The sequence below is a fragment of the Hermetia illucens genome, chromosome 2 (assembly GCF_905115235.1).
Source record: "Hermetia illucens chromosome 2, iHerIll2.2.curated.20191125, whole genome shotgun sequence".
In the NCBI taxonomy this organism is placed as follows: Eukaryota; Metazoa; Arthropoda; class Insecta; order Diptera; family Stratiomyidae; genus Hermetia; species Hermetia illucens.
Window position 1 is genome coordinate 47087491 of NC_051850.1, and position 22970 is coordinate 47110460.

The 22970-nt window shown below is 42.5% G+C and overlaps 1 protein-coding gene across 1 annotated transcript in view; it reads right to left on the reverse strand.

Moving 5' to 3' along the window:
- Window positions 1-22970, reverse strand: part of LOC119649971 — a 46062-nt gene that overhangs the window by 19277 nt on the left and 3815 nt on the right. The window contains exon 2 of the mRNA XM_038052407.1: window positions 639-795. Within this exon, the coding sequence (XP_037908335.1) occupies window positions 639-795 (157 nt within the window). The remainder of the gene's footprint in view (window positions 1-638; window positions 796-22970) is intronic.

The window sequence follows — 22970 nt, forward strand, 5'->3', positions numbered from 1 at the left end:
TCCTTCTTTGACGATCTTGACGATCATCCTCTTTTTTCATTCCCTGGGAAAGGTACCAGATTGCCAAGATTTCTGTACAAATGGAAGCAGCAGATCTGCAGGTGCAGATATAAATAACTGTGCGGGGAGACCAGCAAGCTCAGGGGTTTTACTCCGATTGAACGCAATCATGTCGAACTGATTTCTCTTCTGCTTGGAGGAACAGTCAGTGCGTTAGCATTGCCAAATCCACTCAGTTGAATTATCATTGACATTATCTTCTCTGACGATATCACGAACACCCTCATCTCGTACTCGTTTTCAGAGTTAGCCTGCCGGACTACAAGAACCTAATGTTCCAGCGGGATAAGCTTAGTAAATCTTGGAGAGGTGTTAAGAGCGGATTTATTTATGTTTCTTGTAGGTTGCAAAAGCTGTAACAAATTTCGGATTCAGATTCGGATTCATTTGGAAATAGTTCGCCATTAGGCCGACATTTGCCTTCCAGATGTTCCAACTGAAGTCAAGATACAGGTGTGTCCACTTTTTGTATCGATTTAAAGTATTTTTTGGTAGTATGTGAACTAAAGTTCGAAATAACAATTGCAGGACTGAATTACATCGACGTTCCAAATCACCTTATCGGAAAATTTTCTTACCTTCCCTGTGTACACATATACTAGAAACTGTCGAAAAACATCAGAATTAACATGTGGAAGTCGTATAGGGGTCGGTGCTCCTGGCGCCGCCGGTGACACTGAACTTCCAGGAATACGGCAAATTTCTCCACGTTTGGCGGTTTTGAAACTTTTACATCTGCAAAAAAATAAGAAGTTGAAAATTAGGAGTCACTTTTTTGGAAGGTCATGTTTTAGGTATTTAATTTAAGGGATTCTTTGCAAAAGCTTGAATAATTTATTGTGTCTGAAGTTGATACCGCGGTATTAACGAAATTACAATCTGGCAGAAATATATAAGCTCCAAAGCATCACTATTACATATAATTTATTGGATAATATCGCTCCTCGTGATCACTTTGGAGCTGCGTTTCTCAATATTTTTCTAAAGGCTGTCTTCACTCATTCATTGATTAGTTCACAGTCGTAGAGAGCGAATCCGGGGTGAAAATTATGCAGAAAAACGGGGCCTGGGGTGAAAATTACATGGGTATATATTGAAAATTATTGGGGCCTCCCAAAAATGAATCCCACGCTACCCTAAATTCACTCGCTACATATAATTGATTGTAGCCTCTTGTACTACAAAATGATCTTTCATTCTCCTTTTATTGAGAAAGGAATAGAAAATCTATTGTCCATCAAACAGGGGACTATGTGAAGCTTAACTGGTAATAAGGCAACAGTCACAAGAGCCGAGAAGTTGATCTAGAAAAAAATGAGATACTAAGAGAGGAGATATTTGACTATGTATTTACTACAAGTACTACATAAGTATCTGCACTTTATCCCAGTAGACTTAAAAAATGATATAACCTTCCTCATTACCGGAGAGGAACCATAGCTAAAGTTCCTAAAGCGCTTAAGGAGAGGGAGTTCAACGCGAACCCACTATGAAAACACGAGGGCAGAAATATTTCATATCTTCATAGAATCAACTGGGTGCCACATGAAAATATAAGCTCTGATTACAGAGAAACGGCTGAACGCCACAACCAACACTACATCTTAATCATTTACCTTAATTATTTGCTGGCTTTACAAGGAAGCAGAATTTGCAGGCACCATGGGCGAATTGGGGGCTCGAACAGCCGCAGCTGCAATTGTATTCTGTGGCAGATTTAGTAACGTGCGAGGATAAGGCTATTCATGAAAAGAACCGCTCACTCTCGACTATATCGCAGTTCATACCATATGTTATCACTTCAGAGGATTTTTGGGAGGTCAATGTTAAAGTGAAGTATCGTTGGTTTTGTTCGCAAAACGCTGAGGAAGGGAGTAATTGATTCTGGAAGTACGACATTTGTTTCAATTTCACTCCATACCACACTCACTTCAAAAATAGCTAATTTGAAGAAGGGATAGGGCCGGCGATAGAATTCAGCTCTGCCAGACTCCACTTTTAACGTCTAATTCCTCCGAAATTGAATGAAATTTTACGTAACAGCTCCCTCTGCGTAGAACTTCTCAGATACACTCCCCATAAATGCTGTCGAAAGCTTTTGTCAAGTTAGTAAAGGACAGGTGGAGCGGGAATCTGAATTTCGCACAATCCTCCGCAGTCGTCTGCGGGATGTTGGATGGATCAATTCATTACAACCCAACCTGACCTCTGCCGATAAAGCTTCTTCAATTGTGGCACACAAAACGGGTGGCTTGATGTTAACGGACATTCGTTTCTTCCGCTCATTGGAGAAAATCTCGAGTTCCCAAGATTTACAGATGAATGTAAATAACAAGCCTAGAGAAACTACCGGAGCTTTAAAGAACGGTTCCGCTTGTAGACCGTGAAGCCTAACGGCTTTACTCCACATGTGCGCTTTCAACATATTGTGGTCACTAGCCATTTTACAAGGAGTATAACTTCACCAGATATACAGTTGGACGTGGTGAAGTGATCTTTCTAACTCTTAAGACATCAATTCAATGATCCCATCAGAACATTGGGAACTCCTCATCTCCTAACGTCCTGATCGGATCATTGAATTCGGTGTATGGTACCGAAATCGTTGTAGCAGCTGCCGTCTCCCTAACCAGTGCAAAAATAAACCGCTTTAGACAAGGCATACTCTACGATGCATTTCCCGAGATATCGGAGCACGAGTGCATCGCGTTTGCTCCCACTCGCATCACTAATAAGCCTCCAAGTTCGCCAATGCTCCGCAATATTTTCCGGCGAGCTATTCCAAATGCTTTCCCTCTAGTCAACAAAATAGCCCTCGTATCTTCAGAAATTAATGGCAATGATCACAGGGAGGGAAATTGGGTTGGATGAGGTGGTAACACATCATGGTCAGTAATATTTTAGCCATATATAACTACAGTTTTAAGACGATCTCTGTAGAGATTGCACGTGTGCAGTTGTTTTTGTAATACGTGTTTAATACTCGCCTCCGGGAGTTTTGAAGGGTGATGGTCGCAATACCGGTAAAGTAATGATGATAATCTTCTTCGATTCCCATGAATTACAGCATCAACATAAAGTCCCTCAAAGTCAGAGAGTCTTGGCAGTCTGTTACAAATCAAATGGCCGGAAAGGAACATCAAGGAAGTGGTAAAAACTGTGGATGTGCAATGTATGGAGCTAGCAGAAAAAGGCTTAAAATTTATATTTCAAAAGTGGCAGGAATGATGGCGAAAGTGCATAGTAACTATGTGAAGTTATTTTGAAAAACGACGTTTAGAAGTTTATATAAAACGTTGTTTTCTGCACAAGATTTTTATTTTTAAACAGCCCTCATAGTATTACCACTGCTGAACGACAGTTCGGTTCCGAAAACGGGCCGTGTTAATCCTGAAATGCGGGCCCAACACGTGGGCGAACGTGAGCGGCCATCAATTGATGGCCTCCTTCGAGGCCCATGTTTCCCATATCCAGAAGACACCTTCGAAACTTGGAACTTGTAAAAATTTATAAATCTCCCATCATTGTGATTGTAGTCCCCAAGACCTTGTTTCTTCATCACATATCTGAGTGAAGTATTATCAGATTCTACCATGGCATTGAGAACCACCATCATGCTCATAATGATGCACCGAGTTTCTCAAGGAAAGTCGACGTCTCCTCTATGGAGATGTTGCTCACTCTATACTGAAGTTTCCAGGTCAATATTAGCGGCCTGCAGGATATGAGAGCATGTGTCGCAAATACAATAAGTATTACAATAATTTAAGCCCTAATTCGCGCGGTACATACTTGTAGTCCGAGTGAGGTTTACTCTGTGGTGTCTAGGTGCTACACGACCATTCAGATTGCAGCAAAAGGAGGGTTGAACCCGGGCCTGGTACCGCTTACCGGAAGCATCTTTTCAGTTCTGACTTTTTGCAGCATTTTACCGGCTAATATTACCAGTCTCCTCTTCGATTACAACAGGCGGCCAGGACAGTTGAAAAGTAGTATGTATACATATATACGTATATATATATACGAGAATGGTCGGAGAGCGCATCGCCACACCATCGAAGACGCCTCTCTCGCAACTTTCCACGATATCCATATCGATCGCGGGTATCCTCATTTGGAATCTGATCAAGTTGAGTTGAGTTCATTACCGCGAGACGTCTTTCATTGTCTTTTACACCACCACTCAGAAGAGGACGATACTGTGGTCAATTTTAGATCTGAGAGAAGATAAAATGCTTTCCAATTGGCAAGTTTAAAAGAATACCAGCCGGAAAGCAAAGAAGCACTGCCACTCGAGCGGTCCATTACAAAAATCTTTCCGATAAACTGGACACTCTAGAAAGATCTGTATTGACTTGACAGAAGCCGGGTACGGATACAGGATCTCGAGCATTTCTGTTGCGTTAAAGACAAGGACGGTGCTTTGCTTACTGACCGATGAACCACCACGGATAGATGCGATATTTGGAGTAAATCCACCCTTCAGCGCCATTGACGTCGAAAAAGCAATAAAACGAATGAAATTTGGGAAAGCAACAGGACTTGACGGCATCGCATCTGAGCTCTGGAAAGTGAAGAGCTGGGCCTAAGACTGCGGCTCAATGAATTCTTGAATCGAATTATTCAGGAAGGTAAAATACCATCTGATGGGCAAGAAAGCCCCACAGTTGTAATAGCGAAAAAGAAAGATAATCCAGCAAAATGTTCAAATTAAAATCCGATCCGGTTGCTGTCCCATGCAAAGAAGATTCGTAGACACATTTTTGACAACTGTATTCCCAAAATCTTTCAAATAACTGTGAATCAAGCCGGCTTTGTCAAGAAATGCAGGACTACTGACGCAATGTGCACTACGCGGTTACTCATGGAGAAACACCATGAGAAATATCGCCCCTTTACATTGCATTTCTGGATCTGGAGAAAGCGAACTCTTCTGGTGCGCTCTACGACAGCACTTAGTGCCAGAAAAACTCGTGCGCTGAGTTCAATTGCTCTACCACGATCCGAAAAGTTAAGTTCGAAGTGTGGCAGTTGTATCAAAATCGCTTCGTGTCTCTATTGGCGTTCATCAAGGAGCCCTTCCACCACTCCTTGCTCCACGCCTCATACACTGCTTCATGCAGATGATGTTTCCCTAGTGTCTAATAGCAAAAATGGAATGATCGCCATGAAGCAGGCATTATCACTGTCAGTGGGAGTGATCTGCCCAAAACTGAGCGATTTAAATATCTTCGGTTAATACTATCAGCCAATGGAGGACTGTGTTATGAAATTGCTTCATGCACTAGCGCAACCTGGATGAAGTGGCATTCCAAAAACTGGTATTCTTTGTGATCGATGAGTCAACGAACGTCTCAAATATAAAATTTACCGCAATTTCGTTCGTCCTACGTGTTGGCTGAATATAAAAGACAATGAACGGCGTCTTGCGGTAATAGAGACGAAGGTGTTGGGTTGGACTAATGGCGTGAAATGCCTTGCTCACATCCGAAATGAAAATATCCGCCGTCGATATGGGGTCACACCGGTGGTGGAAAAATTTCCAAAGAGGCGTCTTCGATGGTATAGTCACGTAATTCGCGCTAACGAGAAATCGCTTGCGAAGATTGACCTGAAAAACGAAGTCGATGGTAAGTGACCAAAAGGCCGGCCGAAACAACCATGGCTTGATATGCTGGATGGTAGCTTAAAAACTTCGTGTCTGCATCCAGATCAGGTTTTTGATAGAACAAAATGGCGCAACCGATTACGACGAGCGGAATCCGCTTGTGGACGTGACAAAGGCTAAAGAAATAGAAGAAAATAGTTGATACATCAGTTCTAGAATGCCACCCCATCCAAGTTGCCTTAATGAGTGAAGCAATTTTATAACACATAACTGGATAGGGTCAAGGTCAGCAGCTTAACTGCGTTTGATTGCATTGATGACCCAAATGATTTCTCTTCTGGTTGGAAGAGCACGGCATACCCTTCTGAAATCATTGCGTTCCGCGGCGTTTTCCGCTTCCCTGACCAGCACAATAGCAATTTCCTTCCTGCAACGGCGACCACGGCATCGAATTTCTTAGGATCGCTTGGTATCGGAGTTCCAGCGCATCACGCCCACCATTAGTCGCAGCGGTCAATAGGGATTTCAACCCCTTCCGTAGTCAGCCAGATCCAACGATGCCCCTTCGAGACGTGGGCGACGACTTGTGTAGCACCCGAAAAAAGAGCATTTTTGATGGCAGCCCAATGCCAATCGATATTCCCAGGCGGGTTAAACAGTACATTTGTCATCCGATCAGCAAGATAAGTCTTCCACTTTCGAGCAACAGCCGGATCAGACGAGCCATCGTTGTTGAACTTGGGATGCGTAGACAACTCCTAAATCCACTACTGGTCGCGAAGTGGTCGATCTGATTGCTCGTTTACTGTCAGTCAGTTGAGTTTTAGCTTTACGGTAGGCTTCGTGCGCAAACAATATGTCACCAATGACTAGGCTCAGGAAACAGCAGAGATCCACAGATTTCTCGTCGGTATCATTACCGTCACCAAGTGCTTCCCCACCACATGTCCGAGCAAGGTGCTGTCCTGATCACAATGTCAACTTTAGGAAGCCTCCCGTGAGCAGCGTGTAATTTCTCGTAGAAAGCATCCTTCTCCACTACATCGGAAGTTTCTGTTGGTGCAACTAGACCGGTAGCTGTCAGAAACAACCCGAGAACGGAGTCTCGTCCCCTACTACTCGGCTCTGTAGATTGCAAAAGCACATTTCCATTAGGGAAGCAAAAAGGAAAGGAGTACTCTCTGGAATCCCACCATCTCACTTCGCTTAGATCTAGCTTATATCGTTGGAATTTCAGCTAGAGTTTGAGAGAGCGAGCATTCTCAGTACCCTCGCTGCCGTTGTTAAGGAGCATGCACACATTCCAGAAACCAATAATAGTCCGTTTTCGATAGTTGATGTCAGTCCGCGCAACTCACAGGTGCACCTTCGTATCTTTAAAGCATAAACGTCCACAGAGACCTCAGCATTACGACAATAAGAGAGGAGATTTCATTCCTGACAGCGCAGTATGAGGAAATTCTGGCTTCCCATCCTAATCCTTTGACAAGGACCTTATTTCAACAGTCTAGTATCAGTCGATTAAAAAAGTGTAGCTTTGTAGAAAATAGATAAAAACATCCAAATAGCAGTGTCACCCGAGCTGGTTGTTGCAAGTATCTGGTTTGTGCAAAAAGAAATCTATAAATAAATCAGGGTCTCTCCAGACGAGATCACTTTTAACCAAATTGACCAAGCGTTAATTGGACGCCGCTACCTCTCAGTCTTGAGGGCCAATAAATAACAGCTACGATGATGAAATCCGCGGACGGTTGTTGGCAGCCAGCAGAGCGTATTTCAGCTTACAAAAACTGTTCCGCTCGAAACGTCTCACCATAGGGTCAAAGCTTTTACTGTACAAGACAATCTTGCCAATCCTCATGTATTCCTTGGAGACTTGGGTTCTTAACAAGAAAAATTACGAAATCTTGGCAGCGTTCGAGAGAAGAATCCTCCGAAGAATTTTTCGCCCTCTAGATGAAGATGGACGATTCCGTAGCCTACATAACGACGAAATCTATGAGCGATACCATGACCGTCTGGTTGTGAATAAAATCCGGCTCAATGGGTAATGGTGGGCGAGTCATTTAATCCGTGTAGATGAGTGTGATCCCACCCGGAAAGTCTATAAGGGCTATATCTGTGGTAGAAAAAGAAGACGAGGCAGACCCTGCCTGAGATGGAGCGATGGCGTAGGTTAGGACGCCAGACAGCTTTTAGGGATATTGAATTGATGGACCTCGATGCAAAACTGGGATGTCTGGAGTTCCTTAAGGCAGGCCTATACTGGATACCGGTTGTTGCGCCGTTGATGATGATAAAAAGTTCTTACTGTACAAGACAATGATCTTGGGAGCCCCCAATTAATCTTGGGTACTTTGTAAGAAAAATTGCGAACTTCAAAACGTGGTCGAGAGAAAAATCCCCTGAAGAATTTGTTACCTGTCACAAGAGGATGAACTCACTAGAGAGCTGCTGGGGACATCGAATCGGGGCCCCTCGACGTAAAACCGGGATGATTCTAGTTCCTTACTAAGGTAGGCCTGAGTCAGTTGGTTATTGCGCTCTTGATAATGAGGACACTTGACTATACCAAGAAGTAAAGTCAAACGGCGAATCCGGTTTGCAAAGAACATATTCTACTCGGCCCTAACAATTTTTAAACTCTGGTGCAAACACGGCAAAATAAAGCAGATCTGGACCATGGATAAATGTTAATATATGGTAATTATCTATCGAGTTTTTCAATCTATGTTCCTTCTCCCCCCGAATTAACTTTGAAAAAAAATGCACAGTAATACCCACATTTATCAAAGATGGAAATACATATTGTGGAAAAGGGAAAAGGCCAACCAGGAAATGTAATCACCTCTGTGAAAATACTTTTGTAAGCAATGCCTTCGTCTTATCCTTAAACCATAATAACCAGAAGCAGCCGTGAATCTTCTTCACAATATTTGATTCACTCCTTCTAATCCTTTTGAAAATGCTATTTCAGGAGATGAAAATCGTCCACACAACTTCCGTTCCAATTTCCCCTTTTCACTAGACCAGGTATCCGTACCAATTTCATTTGAAAAGTCCAAAAACAACAACTTGAGTTTCTGTTTTTGCCATGATTGAAATTCAAATCCGTTCTTTTCATTCATTCATCCAGTCATCCTTCCATTCATCCATTCATTGTCCAATCCAAACATCCTCAAGCAATTACAATCCGTGCAAAATTTCCGTTATTGTCGAACGGATTAATCCTTCGCCACACTTTTCTGGAAGAGTTTTGGGTGTTGAATCGGAAACTTTCATCCATTCACCGCTGACTGCTATACTTTACACTTGTCGCTTCCATTATTGAGTTTCTTCGAAAACGACCCCGGTGATGACAACGCAGGACGAAGAGGGTTATCAGTCAACTCGGGGAGCGGAGAGGGACTGGTTTTTCGCTTCTATCAAAAGCATTTAACTCAGGCAAAGTGAAACGGTGAACGCTGTGTAGAGGATCCATTAAAGCACCCGGTCCCTGTGATATTGTCGAGGTGATGCGAAATCGCAGGATATACACGGCGAGGGCTGATATCAAGGACGACGCTCCAGTGTCAATAGACTCAACCAAATCGACATCTATCCTGAAGTATTATGTTTGTTCACTTTAATGGAACCGAAGAAGGATGCTGCTGCCTTTTGGGTCCAATGCCCGCTCGGCCGCACACCCGGTTGCTTGCCTGTTCTCGCCTTCGCTTTGTCGCCTGGTGCCACCCTCAAATCGCAAAAATGATTTTCAACAAAGCCTGCCTCTGTCTGATATTTTTCTATTTGCTCATGGATTTCCTATTGCTGTCTCGGGCCCGTTGTTGGCAAGAAGGCTGAGTGGTACCAAATCGAATTTTCGTATTTCGATGAACTCTTATTTCACTTTAATGGATTCCCCGGTCTGAGAAAATGTACAAGTCCAATTCGCTGTTGCCGATACGACGTGGAGGAAGGACGACAAATAACGGAAAGTTTACTGGTAATAAAACGAAGGACTAACCGCGCCAACTTCATAAACACTTGTCTTCATCATGTCGTTATTATATTGTCCTGGCCATCGAGCGAGTGACGAATGTTTATGACAGCACTCCTCCACTCATGATTCTCTGTGTGCTTAGGAATCCTTCCTTAATAAACGGACAGGTCCTTTTCAGGAATGTTTTGATATGGGGACATTTTCCTAATGTTTTCTTTTTTCCGGGGGATCAGCTATCTGCTATCTATTGTGCGTCCAGAATGGTGACGGTGGCATTATTGGAGATGATGATTATTGTTCAAGTTGGTGGCAAAATGGACTCTTGCTAGCAATTTCGAGTGGTTTTCGTCTCGATTAAAAGGACGAAAACTAAATTGGTCTTGCGACAGACGATGTTTTCGACAGCTAAGTATTACGAGGAGCAGCTCCTTAGAGCTTGAGGACATTTTAATGCATTTGAGAATAACAACTTTCAGGAGATCCTGTCTGAACTGCAGATATTTGATCAAAATGGGTAAATATGATATCCTTACATTTTATTAGAATTAAATTCTGGGTGGAAGGCTTTCTCTAAATTCATGTTGCCCATTGGGCGTTACAGAACCTCTACGTTTAGTACATATAATACAAAATATCTTTATATTAGTGTGATTACTTGAGGCGGGAAGATTTGCGTTGTAAACTTTTGGTTATTAGACATTTGCTTCGTAAGGACGTCCAGGAAACAAACAAGAAGAAAGCGAAGTTGGCTGGCATTGCTCAGTTTATCATCAAACTACTTTGATTACAAAATCGATTACTCGCGTGTTTTGAACTTCTAACTTAATCTCCCAAACTCTGCAAGGTGGTAGTCTTGGTTCAGGAGTCAGTTCTTTCGAGACCCTAGCCGAGTAGTGGACATTGACTAAGTATTAGTAGACCACATTGACCTGAACGAACGCCGATCTGTCCGTAAGTTTAGGGATCAGCTACGCGATGGTCACACCCCAGCGAACTAGGTAATGCCTTATAAAAAAGGTCAACGTAAAACAGGCCACCAAGCTCGGAAGAAACCCATAACCGAAGCTTAAAAACTCGCTGTGGTGAAAGTTTTCGATCGAAATGCTCACCAGCGTGAAAATTAAAATTGTAATATGGTATCTAGGATACGAGCACGTGCAGCCCCCATAAAATGTTTCAGGTGTTTAGACTACGGGTACACATCTCCGACATGTCGAGAACCTGGCAAGAAAAAGAGAAACTTGTCATGAAAATGGGAGTTCAGTTTCTGCAGGGATGTTAGCATGACTGTTGAAAGTATCCTCAAAGCGGAGCAAGAAAGGGCAAGATTGCGGCTAACGTAATCTGCCTCTTACAAACCAACATGCACCAGAGTGCAATCGCTCATGAGTTACTAGCATCGTTCGTTGAAGGGATAGAGGCTGATCTGGTGCTAATCGGCGAATAGAACTGGAAGAAGGACCAATTTCGTCGCATCTCGACTCATCAGATACTGCTGGCATCTGAGTTGGGGTTGGTGCCCGGTTCAGGCCCAAGCTTAGAATTCAGTGTTTAGGAATAACGTTTTGTAGCGTCTATCTAACACCGAATGAGATGATGCCGGGCTTTCAGGCTTCATGATCTAAAGGACACCGTCTTAGGTGCGGAGAGAGACAAGGATTCTGGGTGAGAACGATGCTTATAGTTTCATACATTGGATCTATGCCAATATTCCGCTGATAAGGTTGCGAAGGAAGCATTCTAGAGGTAACCTTTGGATCTCAATCACTGGTGTCATCGGTAGAGGGGTGACGGGTTCTGAAATACTTCACTTAAAGCATCAAGATATATATATAATATAATTCAACGCCACGTCTCGGCAAATACCAACTCTGCGCAGTTCCTACTCATGAAAGTTGCGAATATGAACATTGGAAGATTCATCGAAGCTTTTCAGACAGGTAGAGTCAAGCAGACTGTATACAGGAGATTCATTGTTCATTGTTCGAAATTTTTGAGGGAGAAAAATCATTGCGCATGTTCGACTGTCGACGGTAAATGCGCGAAAAAAATTTCACCCATAAGATCTGTTGTTAGTGCCGTGTATGTGATGCAGTGCATTGGTGTGCACTCATGCGGTTGCGATCACATGGCTGCGGGCATGTGGCATTGCAAGCTACTATACAGTCTTCTTGGGTAGAGTTTTGCTGGAAGTTATTTCGGGAGTGAAGGGGCTGCAGCTGGTACTGTAGTTCAGTTAGAAACCTGATAATGACTTCATAGAAGGCAGCCATACCGAAGCGACATGCACTTTTGTGGACTTAGATCCATGACGTGTTTAGACCAGGGAGATCCTAGTGAATGCCATCATAGAGGTCATGAATTTGGTTTGTGGAATTGAGGTACACATTCATCGATTATAATAGGCAATTCTCCTCGCAATGATTGACATTAAATATACCCTCGATTTCGTAAGATAAGCAATCTACTTCTTGCGATATTGGGTAAGTTCATGGTTTCTGCCCTCCGCCGGATAAAAATCGAAGTAGTCATCTTAACTATAAAGAGAATTTAAAGACTGCGCTCAGTGACAAACAACGAAACGCTTATAGAGTCAAAACCCTTTGGATTGTTCCTAGAATCGAAGAGGAATTTTTTGGGGCAAATCAAAATATTGGTGGACAAGATTGTAGCAAGAGTTTCAGCCTTAAATCAGTTAATGTCTCTAGCAGTAGTTGCCGTCTTCTGAGCATAATGCAGCCTGTTCTACACTCTTCTGCGCCTTGCGTATGTTAAGTAGGAAGGTCCATAGTTTCTCCAGTGGTGTCTGCCTACCGTACTGTCTCAGAGCCAGTTATGATGGTGGTCGTGCGAAGAACCTCCTTTGTTTTCCTCACTAAGGCACGCAAAATCATCTGAAAGCCCAAAAGAGAGAACTCAAGAGAGATGGTTTGCTCGTGAGGAATGACAACATACATGCAATGAGTGGCAGATGCACTGCGCGGAAACTTAAGGTTGCCACTGGGCTGAAAGGTTACCTGCTAGGCGGGAATGAGGGTTTTCATTTTTACCTGCACAAGGTCAGTAAGGTACGGTCTTTTGACTGTGGCACTGATCACATCTTCTTTTGCTTTTGCAATGCGGTTAGCGGCTGGTTTTCTAATGACACGGAAAATAGGGAACAATTTCGATAGTAATGATATTCTTGGTTGAGGTGTTCGTGTGAACATTATTGGCTAAGTGAGATTTCGGCTGCTTTCATCGCTTCGGCGCTCTACGAGAGACTCGGGCCACCCGACTCTAAGCCACTGTCGAAGTATGATTTGCTACCCTCGATATTCTCAAAGATAGTCACGTAGATTGACCAGGATATTCATCTGGAGGTACTTCCAAATAAGCTAGTCTGCGCGTTCGGCATTGTCATTAGTTTTCACTGTTAATCGACGGAGTGAAAACATGTTTCGAGGCTTGTGTTAATACTGTAGTTTGAAGGGCTCTTAGTATGGTTGCTCTCAGGGTTTTTTATTCTCACTACTTTGGTGATGTGGTTGCGGATTCAGATCTTGTTAATGAATTCTTTTGTCGGTGGTAGCTACAGTTGAACGGGTTTGTTTCATTCGTCCCTGAATTTGTTTACGAAAACTTAAGTATCTGGAACTATGTCTTCAGGGAAGAACATTTTCATAGGCATTAAAAAGATCTCACAAACCGATAGAACCAGTGACAGTCCTAGACCCTCCCTGAACTTGTTAATCTGCTGGAAACACTTTTCCTCAGCTCCCATTGCTGGGACACATGGTGGCTGTTTCCAAGAAGTAGTATCAGACAGGAAGAATTTGTCGTTGGCTAAAGAGAACAGGGAGGGGGGTATGGCGTTAAGCTGTTTTCCTGAATTTACTGAGTAAGAGAGAGATATCATAGCTGTTGGGTTTCGAACCCAAAACCTATTATGATTCGGCTATTATTTTGGCGGTTATACCGTTCTCTTATTTCTTGCGTTTGGCAATATCATTCTTCTGTATATGTTATATATATTTTGGATTTGCCTTAATTAGTGGTCTCTATGACAAATGACAGAAACAAGTCTCCTCAACGGCGCCGGTAAGCAGTGGTGGAGTTTACTACACAGTGTACCGCAGAAGATTGTTATTCTTCCATCCAAAATGGATTCGCTTAGACGAATAGCTGAATCTGACCTAAAAATTACTTAGATTTCGTCGTCTTGTTTGTAAACGGAATTGGCATGACTACACCCTCTTTTCTAGAGAAAGTGTTTGCTGCAACAATGTTTTCTCCTGTGATATGGATGATTTCTGTTGGAAATTGATTGATGTAATTCACCTATTTAAGCTTCCTGCATTAATTCACCAGCTTCAGTTCGTTTCTGTATTATTTCATCAATAATATATTCTTTGGGTGTCAAATTACACTACAACCGCTGAGAATACTTTGGTATATTCTGGAGAACTATAAGTTTCGTCCATCCATTATTGTATTCTTTGTTTTGTAGAATAGAACCATAAGTATAGGCTGGAGGAATTATGGCCGTGTATATCCACAGATCTGTGTCCGGATAGCTGAGTGCTTAGAGCACAAGGCTGTCATACGGAAGGTTCAGCGCTTTTGTCCGCGGTTATATTGCACGTCTTCGTCATTGTCCAGCAAGAAAGTTGTTACTTCGCATTTTTTTTTGTTCTGGACGTGTAGAATGCGGCACGACCCATCTAAACCCTCACAAACTAATCTACTTGTATGATGATATCGCAGACTACTGATTAAAACACTCCTTGGTTGCGTCTAAGACACTAACTCGAATTAAATATTTTGACACATTAGCTCAAGACCGTCAGGTTGTGGATAAAATCCGGTCACTTAATTCGTATGGACGAGGATGACCAAGCCCGAAAAGTCTGTAAGGACAACATCTATGGTAGACAGAGAAGACGAGGAAAGCCCCGTCTGAGATGGAATTCGTATCCACTGGGTGCTGGGTTAGACCAGTCAACCTCACCGTGCTTTCAATTGAATATCTATGTTGGGATGCACGGTCCATTTACAGCATCACCCGCCGATGCATTGCAACCTGCGATGGTAGGCCTCATTATTGAGTCCACTAATGATTCAGTCGCAGTTTTTCTATCAGCGCCCAAACCTTGTAGCTCATTTATCTCTCTTGAGAGAGATTCGGCAAATTTGCCAATGTTGATTTTCCTGGCGTTCTACCTGGTAGGTATTTGCTGGACGTTAAATAATTGGGAGGAACCGTTTGTTATTTCAGAGGAAGGTCAGAAGGATCATTGGTCGCAAACTCTTCCTCACTGACACTATCGATTCTCCAGCAATGATAACGTCAGGGAATGTCAGAGGGCTACCGATATTTAGGATAATAAGTCCGATTCTGGCGGTCATTTAAAAAAATACTGTGCCACGAAAATCTGGTTGAAGCATTCGAGAGTTGTGGCGTTAAAATCTCCTTCAAATCTTGTTTGGAATCCCCTGCCTCAAGGTGTCGAGCCTATTCTGAAAAGTTTACACAGGTTCGTATGATGTGAATGAACGCTAAAGAAAGTCATTTCTGCGCAGCACTCCAAACGAACGATCCCCTTCGCTATGGCCGCGCATTCGCAAGTTGACCAGATGGCAACAGTGCCAGACAGGCGAGTGTTATTGTCGTGATTGTTGAGCGACAGCCTCTCGATTTCGTTAATCTCGGGTTCGAATCCCGGTCCCGTCGGATGTCTGTGTTCATATTCGTGCTGTTCCGCTGCTGTAGGCTTATCATTTACAGAGCCTTAAGTGCGATGATAATGAAACTGAAGCACAGTTTCGTTGAAACTTGAGATGATCTGTACTCCACAAAGGAGTGATACATACCATGGTAGACTTCTATCTCGGTATTGCTCACAGAGGAGCATCAAATCAGATCTTCTTTGTTGCACTATTTCCCTATCGGATTATATGTAGTTGCACTTGATGCATGTTCGTTGCGGGATATGGATTATAGTGCTTGACTTTTCACTTTCTGCAACTCTTGAAGACCTGGAACAGCCCAGATGATGAAAGACATGAGCTACGCCTTTTGTCTGGAGATTGACATGTTTGCAGATGATACAGCATTCTTCGTTTTGTGCTTCGGTTTATTTTCCCACCTTGAAGAAATTGGCTCGCTGTCTTATAAGGGACGGTGAAAATGGCCATTTTGTGACTGGAGGAGGAATTGGAGGATGTAGCCTCACATCTGGGTAATCTCGTTTTATCGTTTTGCAGACCTCTTTTTTGTTCGTGGGACAGCCCAGATCGAGAGAGCACATCCGCTGTAGGCTGGGAATTGACGCTTTTGTGCTAAAAAAGCTCTGGACTGTTTCGCGTAGAACTTATTTTTTTGGTTGGTCTTCGATCCAAATTTTGAAAGTATACCACTAGTTCGAGTTGACCGGAGAATTTTTCTCGAAGAACTTCTGCAAAAAGTCTCCCTTCTTTTGTTTTGATGAATAGGGCGTCTAATCGTGGATTGTCCCTTTTTTTCTTGGTCCTGATTATATCGATATGGTTGACCATAACTTTGCTACAGTGGAATCGCCGCCGCCTATATTCAACTTATGTTGTTGTTATTGTATTTTTCCGTTTTTTCAACGCTGTTTGGTTCATTTGGTTACCATCTCGCGGAATTTTTCCTGCTATGTCTTTGGCGACAGATCTAAGCTGTCGTCTTGTTTCGTTTTATCAGTCGTCTGCCCCTCTCTGGCGGATTTAGGGTGCCATGTTCCGCGCAACCAACAATTTATCTTTTTCTCAGCTTCTCTCCAGCGATCTTCTACTGGTGTGTAGTAAAGTCGAGATGTTCCTCCGGCTCAATTACGCCACTTTTGACAGCCATTGAAAAGTTTCGTTGGAAGCTGGTAGCAGCCTTCATTTCCCGTAGGACCGTCCCGCACTCTTTGAATAGCTTTTCAATTGCCAATTCTCTTTCGGGTGAGACCCATTCTCTCTGGTGAGATGATTTACGTTTCTGCCTTGATAAGGGTGAGTTGCGCGACTCCAATCTCGCCATCTTTTCTCTTGCCCCTTTTTCTAGGTTCGAGCTCAATGGCGTTTTCCCTGATGATAACTTGCTAGCTAAGATTGATTTTTAAAACCAAACCGATGGAAAATTATCCAAACAACAATCGAAACAACGATGGTCTGACATACTAGATTTCACTTCACTCGAACCATTTATGACCGAAAAAAGTCGAGATGAACCGAACGTGCTACTGAAAGTGGTGGGAGGATAATACGGATAAAGAGATAAGGTTTTTACCCAATCCAGCGCTCATTCTCTTTTGTTTCTGAACTGGAGATATTTTGGGGATCAGCAGTGGCACCAGGAGAAACTGACCCACTATTGTATTACCATGCCTTAAAATTAGTAAAGGGGTGAGTAGCCAACTTATATTGGAAGTGAAAAAAAGCTAATGAAAAACGGAATACGGATTTCCGCCTCCCATCCCCAAAATGACAACAAAGATAGAACTTGCTTTTCGTTTGCGTCTAAACTTTACAGCCTTTTTTATTTTCAAAGGCTGGTTTCCATGAAAATGCATAAATTACAGAGCCCATTGATGCTCGCAGGATTCGTCCATTGTTCTTCAATTTCTCTCATTGTTTCAAAATAAAATCCTATTATCCATTCCCGCCTCTCCATAATTTTATTCTCACTTGAATTTCTACACTTTGACCGGAGAGATATCACAAAAAAGCGCTTCAACCCCCTTAGCTGCTCGCTAAATTTTCCAGAGATATCATCGTGTAGCACACCAGCAAGAAAAAAAACACAATCTAACTCGCATTTTCCTTTTCTTTTCTCGTATTTCAACTCCATTCAAGGATAATTAGCATAAATTTTCCTATAGACACGAAATGTTCATAACGTTTCAACTGGAATATTTTTTTTCATATTCGTCGGTGAGTGGATGATGAACGAGTACATCTAACACTTAACACCGAAGTAGGAAAACCAAAATGGATCTCATTGCAAGGTGATTTTCCCTAGTGAATTTCCATGGTGTTGTGTGCGGAATTTCCTCCTTTTTTTACGCTATCATTTGCGGGGTCCTTTTCGTCCTTTTTCCCATTGCCATTACACTTTTCTGTATAGCTGGAATATATCATATCTGACATCATCAACCTGACGAAATTACATATTGTAATATGCTCGCTTCAGGCGAAAGGGGAGGAATGGTAGGGTGTTTTGGGGAATGGAGCTTGTAATGGTATATTTGCCTAGAATTTAGTATTTTAAGGGGGGGTCTTATGATTAGGTATTCGCTTTCAACGGCAATGTATAATAATAAAATTATGATCTGCTTTTTTCTCATTTTAATTAGTCTGATAGTCGGGGTTGAAAAATGATAGTCCTTGGAAAAGGCATAATTTGGGACACCGGGAGGGGGAGGGGGAGTTTTGGAATATATTTCTAAAAGCTATTTTCTTTCCTATCGTTGTTATTATTCGTACTGCACCCTTAATTTCAGCAAACTGCCGCTACTCAATCTTTGAGCGAGAAATTCTGAGAAAAATTCGTAAACTTATCCTGGGATCACAGTCCAGAACAGACAAAGTACCTTAACAATGGGAATATTATTTTGTTTCGCTCGTTTTGTGAAAGTAAACTTCCGTGACGCATGTACGTCGCAGCACCTAAAAGACGGTAATATATTTGTACATTTCATGTAATAAGCGTGACAGTAATTGAATGAAGTCCTCCTTTATTCATCTTGTGGGTCCAATTTTATTCTATTCGATAGGGAGCTATTACTGTTATGGAGGCTTGGGACATAATGTCCTTCGTCCTGTGTGATTGTCAATTGTTGTTCTATTGTTGTAGTATCTAGCACTTAATGTTTATGCTGCTCTTATTGCCCCTAGATTGTGTATATGCGTTACCAGTCGGAGCAATTGTTTTCTCCCCCTAGTACCCAAAGCTGGACTAAACAAATGCGGAGGCATGAATTAAGTTGACGTCTATATGCTTGAATTCCACATTGTTCTATGTTGAAATGGGGGAACCGGGAGCGGATGCTCTCAAACTGTTTCGTTTGCTAATAGAGACGATTTCTGTTGGATTGTATAATATATAAATCCTTTCGAAGTGGAGTGTCTGTAGAAAATTCATCAGGGCCTTCCTTAGAATAACCTCTAAGTGCAATATTTTCAAAACGCTCATAACTTACAGAACTTCAGTTCCTCTGTTTTCTGTGGTTCACTTTTTTATTGTCACTTCAAGTGAACTTACGAAGACACATTGCACATTTTTGTACATGCCAAATGGATAAAGGTTTTTTTCATTTCTTGGCTGAAAAAGTCCAAGACAGCAGCCGTAAAATAACTTCTTTTACCGTGAGATTTTTGCTAACTTGAGCATCTACTCAAGAATTCTTCCTTTGATGAGAAGTTGTTAAGTCCTTCACATTGAAACAAACTTTGGACTTCTTTGGCAAGTGGGTTCGTTATTCACGTAATGGAAATGGAGGGCAAAATACCACAGAAAAGTGTCAGTTTCTCCATGTAATATTCGAGTTGGTCCTATCACTTGAGATACTATATTCAAAATATCATAACCTGTCTCCGAAATTGAGCTGTGCAGCCCAAGGGCAGATCAGATCTCAAACATTGAAGGACTTTATAAGATCAATTAGTACGAAGGTTATAAGGTCAATTAGTACGAACTGAAAATGGCAGCATTCGAGAAAACGACATGGCGATTATTATTCAGGAAGCGTGCAGTGAACTTGAAATTAAAAATTACATCTTTTTTTCTTCTGTAGCCTTTGTCTCGTTCGGTAACCGAGGTCGACTCAACAAGATTAGATTCGCCACCTTTTTCAGTCATAAGCTTAGTCCAGGTAGTGTTGAGAGGCTCTTAAATCACTAACTAACGTATCAAGTTATGATTGTTTCGGTTTGCCTTCGAGTCATGACCATATAATTGAATATGCGCCTCTTCCAATTTTTCCACGAGGAGTCCAACCCCATGTTGATCAAGGGTGTCCTCATTTTGGACGTTATCATAGGGTATTGCACCACTGATCCCACGCAATATATTCATTTTCATTGTCGCGAAGCATAATTCACTTTCTTTGGTGGTCGGCCAGCAATTACAACCATAGGGGGCAACAGGATAATTGACGCTGGAGTAAATTTTAGAGTTGAGACGTCGATACGTCGATCATAAAGTTTTGGTTGAAGCGTGGAGCAATTTCATGGCCTAGTTCACCATTGGGTGATGGCATTTATCTGAGATATTTAAATTACTCAGTTCTTGGCTGGTGGTTGCTGCTGACAGTGGCAGTGTCTGCTTCAAAAAGGTCGATCGATGACAATTCTGTTTTATTGACATTCGGTTACAGACCGTTTTGCATGTGACGATCATTCCACTTTAGGACAAGTTGCTCGAGATCAACTTCTTTGTGAGCATGGAGCAGTATGTAGAGCGCTGGACGTTGGCCATCTTGGGTGACAGTGTTAGTGATAGGCAGGAAGAACAAAAAGGAGTGGTGGGAGGCTCTTTCTTTGATAAACATCGGCAGACATACGGAGTGGTTTTAATATACCTGCCGGACTTTGAACTTTACTCTTCAGATTTCGGTGGAGGAATTGAACTCGCTATGGACCTAGATGCTATTCCAATGCATACCAGATGACTTGGTGCGGTGCATGGTTAAACTAACTTTAAGTCCAGGGATGAAATTTAGAGAGGGCGATGCTTCTCGCGGTGTTTATCCTTTGCATAACCGCAGTTGTTTACTAGGCATAGTCTACGGCAACTTAGGTTTTCACTTGGACTGCCTTCTGTTCTATATTTCAACGGTTTTTTGTTGATCACCCATCCCTCCTTTATACCTCTATTGGAGATCTCAATGAGCGAGACGGTTTGCTCTTAGCTCTTCGCTATCTAGAGATCAGCTGCCTCGTCATCAGGTCTTGCTGTTTTGTCCGATATTATTCGTTTGATAATACGCTTGCCACCCCTACTGCGTTTGACAAAGCCATTACCCCATAGCACCGGCTTCTGCATGCCCTCCACAATGACGATATAATCGTCGGGAGGACCATACAGATCGTTGTGTCAAATAATTGTCATAAGCGTCTACCTGGCTATGCCGCGTATGGGGAGAAGAAGTGAATTGTCCGGTCATCTGATATGTTAATGAGTTTTATTAATTGGTCATCAAATTAAGCGATTTCTTTGGAAGCACTAAGAAGAGATGGCGACGTTGTGTATGGGCTGCCAAATAAGTTGAGTTTGTGATGATTTCCGCACCCTTGAATTGTTTGTTGTGTGCTAATGAAAACTTTCTATAAAAACTTTCGCAATTTCCTTCGTTTTACCAGTGAGAGCACCAATTTTAAGCATGATTACATGGATTTGTGTGGCTAGAATTAATTTACCTACATCCTGATGCCTTTCTTACGTCAAAAGCCCTTCGTCATTTCTCGACAGGACAAAGTCCTCAATGCCACGTCGACTGAGGTGGCTAATTAGCTGGCATGATTTTTTTTAAAGTTTTGTTTTAAATAAAACCTTATTCGGTTCTTTGTCGGTCTGTCCATCCCTCTGTCTGTTGTCACATGGACACAAAAGGAGATTGTTTCAATTTTTTTTACCTAATATAATTACCGAGAGAATCAAACGAAAGATATCGATTAGTACTTTCAGAGACCAATGAATCACTGGGGCTGACAACTCTACACGGAAAACCAAAATTATGAAGCCACAGAAGTAGCTTCTGCTGACCGAACGCCCCGCCACCGCTACCTTTCAGCCTTGATGAATGGCAGCATATATAGGGGGACCAATATAGATTTGGATCTGAAAATCAGGTGGGAGTGGATACTGATGTCATTCACAACACAGCCTTCCGTAACACCTATGAGAGGGAAATGTATGCCGCAATAACCGCAGTTAACAGATGTCCTGGAGATGAAGCATCACAATTACCAGAAGAACATTATCAATGATACGGCCACAAACCTACTTGGCCCGGCTAGTTCGACGATGAATGTAAGCTAGCAATGGAGTGGAAGAATGCCGCATACCGATTAACGTGGCATTCTTAAAGAACGCGGGCGCGCGCAGTGACTAATCATGAACCCCGTTGAGTGGAGAAGCGACTTCACAGACGATAAAAAGAAACCTGGGAGAACCAACACGTCTGTGAATTCGAGAAGTATAGGGAGCAACCGCACCAGGCGCGCAAGTTTCACTAATAAGTCAGCAGAATGAAGCCTTCAAAATGAGACAAAGACAGAAATCCTATTTTCGACAGAATGTGTATATTGGAACCATGGGTTGAGCATTTTGATGATTTGCTCAACAACGGTGAATTTGAGGTCGCCTCAACTGGAGACGATGGACAAATGCTTCTACCACTAAGCATAGAAGAAACAGTCCGTGCAATCCATCGGCTTAAAAACCATAAGTTGCCAGGAGCCGATGAATTACAGTTGAATTGAGTAAATATGGAGGCGACCAATTACACGAGGCGGCTCATCAAATTATGCTCAAAGTGTTGAACGGTGAATCAATCCCTAACGACTGGTAACGGGGCATTATCTGTCCCATAGAAAAAAAGGGGGATATCACACCTTGCAGCAATTATAGAGGTATCACGTTACTGAGTACCATCTATAAGATATTCTCCGCTATCTTGTTAGGTCGGATGCCCCCAAACGCCCAGAACATCATTGGCCCATACCAAAGAGGCTTCACTCCAGTCAAATCAGCAGATTTTTTCTCTGCGGCAAGCGATGCAAAAACTTTTAGAATATAGCCACCAGTCGCACCATCCTTTATCGAATTTAACGCCGTCTGTGACCGCATAGCCATATCCCCACGAAATTGATAACACTGACTAGGCTGACCCTGACCAATTTGCGAGGCCACATAAAAGCAGTAGGATTACTCTCGAGACCGTTCAACATCAACGACGGTTTAAGACAAGGGGATGCTTATCATGCGTCCTCTTTATCCTGGCCCTGGAGAAAGTGATCTGCTATGCAGATGTAAATGCGAGAGGCACCATCCTTTCCAAGTCCGCCTAACTACTGGTCTACGGTGACGATATTGACATTATGGGAAGAACAACCTGAGACGTGCAGCCTACCTTCATCCAGATCGATCAGGAGGCGCGAGATCTCGGGGTGCACATTAATGAAGGCAAGACGAGGTACATGGTGGCAACGTCAGCGTCAAAGCCAAAACTGAATGAACGAATAACATCGAATCGCACTGGTCAAACTACAAATTTAAGACCGTTGAAGAAGTATCCTATCTAGTGTCGAAAGTCACAAGCGATAACA